Source organism: Petaurus breviceps, unplaced genomic scaffold (assembly GCF_028583685.1).
Source record: "Petaurus breviceps papuanus isolate PSGF00001 unplaced genomic scaffold, PetGlider_PUasm1.0 90750, whole genome shotgun sequence".
Lineage (NCBI taxonomy): Eukaryota > Metazoa > Chordata > Mammalia > Diprotodontia > Petauridae > Petaurus > Petaurus breviceps.
Window position 1 is genome coordinate 5,977,148 of NW_027187335.1, and position 8,972 is coordinate 5,986,119.

Here is an 8,972-nt window from a genome sequence, read left to right on the forward strand (position 1 = left end):
TTCACTCTTTTTGTATCTCTATATTAAGTGTCACATCTTGTTAACTTAACTCCTAATAGTTCTGGTACATAGTAGACGCTTAAGAAATATTTACTGAATTGAATTAAGTTGAAAATCCCCTTTAATTACTAACAATCTCTCCTTCCCCAAAACCCCATGGATTCCAAACTACAAAACCCTCCTCTATCCCCCAACAAAAACACAATGCAGAGGAAGAAAGAACAGTACATTGATGACAGGCGTAATTTAAGAGATTTTAAGCTTTCAGGTAGAAGGGTGTTTACATTCAGACTATTTGGACCATTTTCACATGTAAGATAGTTAGAAATTGCAGCACTGCATCCATCATCTCAAAACTGTTCTTGTGACATTGGTTTTCTCAATTGCCAGGCTTTTCCTTCTGGAGGCTCTCCCGAAATAATTTCACCCTTCCTTGGATTTCTTTCAGAGAAACAATTTTCTGCTCCAAGATGGACTCTAACTGGGCAGCACAGAAATCTACATCATAGCTTATTCCATCTGCCATCTCTAAAAATGCTCTAAGCCACTGGCTGGATTCATTGTATGATACCGAATTTTTTTTATCTGATTTTAAAGATGTCACCTGCTGTTCATCTTCCTCATCCTCTTCTTCCTCACTCTGTAAAAATATTTTATAATCACACTTCTCCTGGTTCCCTACCGGGGTCACAATGTGTTTATCTAGTAGCCTTGACTCTTGGTGCCCAGGTGGATGGAGATAGCCTAAAAGCCTAGTGTCAAGAGTTAATTCCTTCACTCTGTTTGCATACCTTAAAGTATTGAGTGTGGTTTCACAAGAACTGAGTCCTGGAGAGATTGTAGCAATCATACAGGTAGAGGAGTTCTGACCTATAAATGAGTCCCTAAGCACCTGTGTCAGTTTACTGGATCTGAATGGAGTATGAGACTTATTTTGTCCCAATGACCTTATGCACTCTTTCAGTGCCAAGAGACTTTTGTTTATCTCTGCCCCTTCTAGCTGCCTCTGCCTGCTGGTTCTGCAGGTATCTGCTCCCCTTTCATTCCCAGCTAGGTCAATGAGGGAAAATTTTCCATGTAGTTTCCCTCTCCTTTTAAGGATGATCTGAAACACTGCATGACTCCGAGAAGAGTGGGCATTGACAGATGTCTGGCCTGAAGTCCGGTAGCTGCTTCCTAGTTCAATGAGGTTCAGCACATCTTCTACACAGCACACTTCCTGTTCCTGCAATCCCAAAACCTGGATTTGTTGCTTGGCATCCTCAAGGACCTTGAGTTTCTTCTTCCAGTTCAGTAAATCATAGACTTTGCCCCCATAAATCTCAAAAAATGTCCCATAGACCTTCAGGTCCAACTTCTCATAAGTGGGCTTCTTGAGCATTAAGAAGACATCCTCAGCCACTAAAGCATAGATACCTTTGGAACAATTTTGGTTTCGGCCAGAAATGTCCCCTCCCATGGTGTGGGTTTTTCCACTGCCCGTCTGACCATAGGCAAAGCAAGTGGCCATACCCTTGTGGAAGATGTTCTCTACCAGTGGCTGGGCAGTGAATCGGTACACAAACTCATTGGAGGCAGTGTCATCAAAAGCATGGTCAAAGCGGAAGGTGTGGTGTTCAAGGTAGCGGGTTAGATCCACTTTCTGCTTGGACTCATGCACCATGACCACGTTCCTGGTGGGGATGGTAATGATGTCAAAGTCTTTCAACAAGGTCTCTTGCTCATTGAGTGGCCTCTTTCGAATGCAGACACAGATTCGGTGGTCGTCTGTGGTTTCTGAGCTAAGTATCTTCGAATAGTCTATCTGCCTACGATACTCTTGAATCATGCACATAATTTCATACTTGGGACTCACTGCACTGACATTTAGGGCTTTCTTGGCCTGAAATTCCAGTAACTGCTGCCTCCGCTTCTCCCGCTGTTTCTGTAGTTTCTCAATCTCCAGTAGACAGTGAGACTTTCTCTGCTTCACCAGGATAGGCTCACTGAAGGTCACTGCATTGTCTCCTGAAGCCGTCTCGTTCTGTGAGTGCACCACCCAGTGGTTTGTCAAGCCCTTGTCGCCCTTGGCCGAATAGAGCGCGGATAAAGGCAGAGGCGATTGGATTCTACACGACTGAGGGCATTCTGGAGTGGCCAGTCCCGGGTTCAGCAGGAACACCGTGGCTAGATCGACCTTCTTGCCCTTGGTGGTGCCCTTCTCCACCCACTCCACTGTCACACTGTTGTTGTTGATGGAAGAGACGACTGCAGGGTGGACCCTCCCGTCACTCCTCCTGATGTTTAAGGAAATGCCAATGTGAATCGATCCAAAGGGTGGACTCAAGCATTTCAGAGAAGTGGAGCCAGGTGAATCGTGGAGAGACAACTGGCTGGCCGTGGTGGATGATGGAAAGAATTGGACCCGGGGTCGAACTGCCACAGCAGGGGTGCTGGAAGTGGGGCAGGCAGGACCTGAGTCATCCAGAGGTGCAAGGACGAAGCGCTGAAGAGTTGGAGAGCCCTTTAGGAGGGTGCTGCTGTGTGAATGGTGGAGCAGGGCACAGGACTGCACAGATGTGCAGCAGCTGTCGTCACAATGAGGGCGGGGAGGCTCAAGTGCCAAGGTCGGCTTCACCCCAGGCCCTGGGAGAAATATCCGGAGCTCAAGGTCTAATTAGAGCGGAAGAGAGCCCCAGAGTTCAGGGCTATGCTAGTGCTTGGACAGGAACGTGTCCTCAATAATCTGTTGGAAACTTCTCCCAGTCCAGTCTGTCCAGAGCTATGGTTATGAATGAAGCCCCAGAGCCGAGGTGGTCCCTCCTCACCTTTAGTTATTGAGAGGGAGGGGGAAGCACCTGTGCAGGGCAAAGGAGACTTTATTTATTATTCCCCCCCACCCCCAACCCCCCGTGTTTCTGGGTGAACTCGGAGGGAGGCTTCGGTTGTTATACTTACTCCTTACAAATGCCACAGATCCTTTTCTTTTAAGTCGAGTCAATAAGCATTTGTTAAATGCCTACTGTGTGTGCATCACTGTGCTGTGTTGGGCATACAGAGAAAGACAAAAGAGAGTCCCTGCTCTGACGGAGCTGACACTATAATGTGAAAGACAATGTATGAACAACTAGATACAAACTATAGACTATAAATTAAAAAAAAAAAAAGGAAGGGTCTAGCTACAGGGGTAAGGAACTTGTGCACTGGAGGTCACACATGGCCATCCAGGTTCTCAAGTGCAACCCTTTGATTGATTAAAGGCTGCACTTGAGGACCTAGAGGGCCATATGTGTCCTTGAGGCCACAGGTTGTCTGTCCATCCCTGGTCTAGAATTAAGAAGGATTGGAAAAGGCTTATCTTAATCAGTGGTATCTTAACTGAGCGCTGAATAAAGCTAAGGAAGCCAGGAGATGAAGATGTGGAGGGGAAAGAATTCCCTGGGAGTGTAGCCTCAAGCCTATGAAAAGTGCAATGAGATGATTCCCCTCTCATTTATTCCTTTTCCTCAAGCCTCCATCACATACACAACCACATGAAATATTGCAAACAATTACTGTGTACTTTAATTTTAAATTCTAAAGTGACAAGTGGTAACTGTGTCCAGAGGTTGTAATTGCAAAATACAAAACTATAAACTTTAGGGATTCACCAGAAGGCCCCCAAAAGTTGTATCTTCTGCCTACATCTCCCAAAAACAATTTGAAAATTTTTAAACAATGTGGACAATCACAGTTGGAAAAAGAAATGAAGGCCACCCCGCCGCCCCCGCCCCCAAAAACATCTACCAAGACAGTTTTCAACCTTCAATATCATCCCTGAAGTGTTTGTGTCACTATTTTGCCCAAGAAGTCCCCTGTTTTCAACTTGCCTCTAGGAAAAAATATAAATCTCTGGATTTAGCATTTAAAACCCATTAGAATTTGGCCACAAGCTCTGTTTCCAGGCTTATTATACATTAATAATCTTCATTCTCTCAATCAATAAACATTTACTAAGCCCCTACTGTGTGACAGGCACTGTGCTAAGTGCTAAGTCTCAGCCAGATTGTCTTACCTTTTGTTCACTGGGCATACATTCCCTCTCCAGGTTCCCCCTGAGCCCTAGTTAGCTCCCCCATGCTTAGCATACATTCCCTCTTTACCTGGATGTCATCCTTCAAAATTCATACATTCCTTCAAGGCTCAACTCCTATTTGAGACCTATACTTGTCTCCTCAGTGTTTACTGTCCTCTCCTGTAAAATTACTTTGTATTATTTTATGGCAGTTGATCTTTCCATTTACATAGCTGTATTCATTGTGCATATTATTTATTTGATTTTGCTTACTTTCTTTTGAGAACTATTTATTCTGTCCTCTGACTACTTATCTTTTTGGAATGATTTTTGGTTTAATGTTTATTTGTGTGTGTGTGTGTGTGTATGTATATGTAAGTTACAAAAGAGTTGTTCATTTATATCCATAAGAGTTTCCACATGGGAAGTTTTTGACACCAATAAAATTACAGACATTTCCCCTCCACTACCCCTCTCACCCCCACCTTCCCATCCCTGCAAATATAATCAGGAGAGAAGATCTAAACATGGTAATTAGAAAAGAATCATTATAGTACTTAGAACAGTTCCTTGCAAATTGTATGAACTTTGTAAATACAGTATTTACCAAATAGATGAATATTGAATACATGAATAAAAAGTAGAATCCATTGAGCTGAAGAGAAATTGCTTACTATGAGGCTAAAAGAAAAATTGACAGGAGTTAGGATGAGTTGAATAACCTCTCTGACACATTTTCTTTTTCTTTTTAATAAGCATATATCCCTGGGAATGACTCAGTATCAACAATGATAAAGAAACTGCTTCATTGAATAGAATTTCAGAACAGTAAGAGACCTATGAGATCCTCAGTTCTAAGCCTCTGATTTAAGAAAAGAAGAAACTGAGGCCTGGAGAAATTGAAGGTCTAATTCTACCCCGCAAGACATCAAATTAGTGAATGGAACTTGGGGGGAGGGTAGGGAAAATCAAACGTTTGCAAAAGAGAAATAATTTTAAATCAGGAAGAATGCACAAATACTGTATTTAATCAATATTTACTCTTTATCCATAACTATGATAGATTAGTTGGACATTTTTTAAAGATAAAGACTATGGCATATTTTAAAAGTATTAGAAATGATCCCTGTCTACAATAAGCTTAAAGATGCTGGCTAAATTTCTTTAGCTACTGAGGATGTTTGTACTAGACATAACCAAATGATGTAAGCTATTTATTTAAAATTGCTTCTGTCTCCAAACCTCCTCAGGTAGTGTATTTTTTTTTGAAGGTAGGATAGTTTTACCTTCTTACCTTCTGAAAATGAGTTCAGTAATTTTCATTGATTAGTTACAGGTATAGTCCCAGTTTGGAGCCTGTCAAGATTGCTTTAAGGGAGGGAATGTGATTTCTAGTCTCATTTTAAATACTTATCTCCCAGGAGAGATGCATAAATAAGCAGCCTTTGAGCATAGTCCTAAATGGACACCCAGCAGCTGTTCTGTTTGTTTGATCACTCCTCAGGATTGGGGGTGGGGCAAGTGTTGGGTGAAAGGGTTTGGGTTTCCCTGGTACATGGAAGCAACTGGGAGTTGATTTTGTTCTTTGGAAGTGTTCAGCATATTTCTCTGGATGTCTTTGAAGAAAAGGTCTTAAACCTTTCCAGTTTCTAAAAAAAGTTCTTTATGGGGACCAGTGTCACATCTTGCTAATCTCATATCAACTGAAAAATAATAATAGTGACTTAGATTATGTGAAAGACATTTTGCCACAGTAAATAAAATTTTTTATTTCTGACATTTCAATATTTATTAATGTACCAGATGCAACGAAGTCAGTGAAATACAAACGATGCTTTCACATTCCATAGTCAAAGCTTGTTACTATGACAACTACATTAATTTCAAGCCATCTTTTCTGAGCATATTAAGGGGCATTGATTAATTGGCAATTTTTACATGATTCCTATAAATACTCTAAGGGTCAAAGTTTGCTTACAAAGTGAATAAATATGTTTAGGTCAACCCATTGTAATTGTCGTGAGTATATGTTTTTAAAAGATGCTTCCAACTGATACTGTTTTTGCTGTATTTATTCAACAAATAGGGAAACAGAATGGGGCTTGTTTACACCTCACTCTATTCATTTAAACACTTAAAAATTTAAAAAAGCATTTATTTTTAGCAATGTGCACAATACTCTACTAGATGATGGAGAAAAGACACAGTTTATTAAAGATACAGGCTTTGCCCTAGTCCATTCTTTCAACAAGGATTTAATACACATCAAATAGGTGATGAGAAAACAGAAGGAAAAAAAAAACAGTCCCAATAAACTAGCTTAACTACCATATTGACAAAAATGCTTATTGAAGAAAGTCAATAAATACATAATAATATAAAAAAAGAGCATTAAAACTAATCATAGAAAAAATGATGAAGCATTTATTAAGCACCTCTTCTGTGCTAGGCATCATGTTAGGCATTGAGGATAAAACATCAAAAGGGAAACTAGGTTTCCTATGAGAGATATCATTTAAACAGATCCTTGAAGGAAGCTAATATTTCTAAGGTGATGAGTGAAATGGGTCTTTAGCATGAAGGAGAGCCAATGGGCATGAAAATGGAAGACAGAATTTTAAGAATTGAGAACAACAAATAAATCTGTCAGTTGGACTGTACAGGGAGAATAATATAAAATAAGTCTAGAAAGATAGTCTAGAGTTAGAATAGAATACGTTTGCAGTTAGATGGGGTAGTGATAGTGAACTTAGTTTCATGAAGCTCTGAGCTTTAATTTTATCTCTGATACCTATTCGCTGTGTGATCCTGTTCAAGGCATTTGATCTCTCACAGCCTTAGTCCCCCCCCGCCCCCCTCGGCAAAATAGATATAATACGGGCACGTATCTCAAAGGGTTGTTGTGAGGATTATATTGCTGAAGATTTTAACTAGGATAGTAAAATCATCGCATCTATTCATTAATAGAACTGTTTTGGCAGATTTGTGAAGGATGGATCAAAGAGGGAGGAAGCTGGAAAGTAAGAGATCAATCAGGAAGTTATTGCTCTAGTTCTGGTGAAATTCCTGGACTAGGGTATTGGCTGTGTGTGGATGGACAGAAGGGATGAATGAGAGGTTATAAAAATAAACTTCATAAGACTTGGGGTGTGTGTGGGGAAGGGAAGTGATAAAGAAGAGTGAGATATGAATCTAGGATTACAGACTTGGATGACTAGAAGGGTCGTGGTGCCCTTGTTAGTAAAAGGGAAGTTTGGAGAAGGTATTGATTTGGGGACTAAGAAAATTACTTCTTTGTTTTATATACATATGTATATATATATATATATATACACACACATACATATGTATATGTATGTATGTATAAAAACACATATATACATGTGAGTGTATATATGTGTGTGCGTATGTGTGTGTATGTGTGTATCATGGTCAGTTTGCTGACCATGCATCCAAGGAGAGTTCTTGTGGAACTTAAGGGAGTGATAAAAAACAAATAATTTTATTAAACAGCAACATGTGATAAGCGTACTGTGAAGGTACAAAAGAAAGTGAGACAGGAGAGGTCCAATGTTCCTTTAGTCAAATCACAATAATTACACATGTGTAGTTATAACCTCATAATTAGGAACAAGCCTTTTGGATTCATTTAGAATCTTGCTGAAAAAAAAATGTCATGTTCTTTTCTTTTCATGCATCCTTTATTCAGAATTTACATGTGGAGTAATCCACATATAAAATAAAGTATGATAATTTAGTATGGAATAATAACAGAAAGAAATAGCAGGCTTTTGATAGATTTGTAGCTATTAAGAGGAATTGAGGGTTAAACAGGAAAAAAAAAAAGGTGTGATGATCATGTCTCTCCCCATTTCAATATACTCTAATGTCTTTCTATTATCGCTGGGATCAAATATGAAGTTTTCTGCATGTCTTTTCTAGCCTTTTATAAACTGTCTTCATTCTGTCATTCTAGCCTTATTACATATTGCTCCCCTACCCCAAAAAACTATGTTTTAGATATTTCCTGTTGTTCCTTTATCTAGTTTCTTATTTAGTTGTTTCAGTCATGTCTTACTCTTTGTGACCCATTTGGGGATTTCTTTGTCATTTCCTTCTCCAGTTCATTTTTATAGATGAAGAAATTGAGGCAAACAGGGTTAAGTGACTTGCCCAAAGTCACGCAGCTAGTAAATATCTGAGGCTGGATTTGAACTCAGGTCTTTCTGATTCCAGGACCAGCACTCTATTCGCTGACCCACTTACCTGCCCTCCCCCTCCCCCAAGGGATATACTTAGAGGAAGCTCAAATTGGCTTGTAAGAACTTATTGTTAAATTTATATTTTGATTGTCTAAACTTAATAAAGTGCTGGAGCAAATGCTAATGATGTAGATTAAATTTAAAATTATATCTTGCATCATTTTTTTTCAGATATATGGTTGTACCTATAACATTTTATTTCCTGTTCCTGTTTGTACCTTTGCATTGACTGTACCCTCACCACCCATACCTGGAATGTGTTCTCTTCTCATCATCATCTCTTGGAATCCCTGTAAGTACCAGAAGATTTCCTCTTCTCCCATCTGCTAGGACTGTCCCATCACCTCCACTGTTTTATATATACCTGCTAATGTGTGTGTCTCAACTCACCACACTGCCATCTTTTTGAGGGTAGAGAATTTCACTTTTGTTTTTGTATCCCAAAGCCTAGCAAGTCAACAGGTATTTGTTAAGCAAATGTGTTAGACGCTGTGATTGGTAAATATCTGATCAAATAACTTTCCCTTTAGTCATGCAAGGTAAACATTTGATTTGAGGTGTTCTTTTTTCGGTTTCTGCTCAAATCCTCATTTTCTAAAGACATGAAGTATTAAGTGATTTTTGAGGAATTTGACCTTTAAAACTCTTAATTCAAAAGCATTTAGAAACATCTGAGT

At 39.6% G+C, this 8,972-nt stretch overlaps 1 protein-coding gene across 1 annotated transcript; it reads right to left on the minus strand.

Annotated features, from left to right (window-relative positions):
* Positions 1–379: 379 nt before the first annotated feature.
* On the minus strand, positions 380–8,618 carry KIF2B (kinesin family member 2B). Its single transcript, XM_069067406.1, has 2 exons — positions 8,546–8,618; positions 380–2,652 (listed from the first exon to the last, which is right to left on the minus strand). Exons 1-2 carry the CDS (start codon positions 8,616–8,618, stop codon positions 380–382), a joined length of 2,346 nt encoding a protein of 781 aa, XP_068923507.1.
* Between the last annotated feature and the right edge of the window lie 354 nt (positions 8,619–8,972).

Excerpts from the sequence above, each read along its gene's own strand:
- KIF2B (XM_069067406.1), bottom strand. The coding sequence starts at position 8,618 with ATGGGAGAAGAGGAAATCTTCTGGTACTTACAGGGATTCCAAGAGATG. Across the intron at positions 2,653-8,545 it reads GAGAAGAGAACACATTCCAG|ACCTTGAGCTCCGGATATTT; the intron begins GTATGGGTGGTG and ends CGCTCTAATTAG.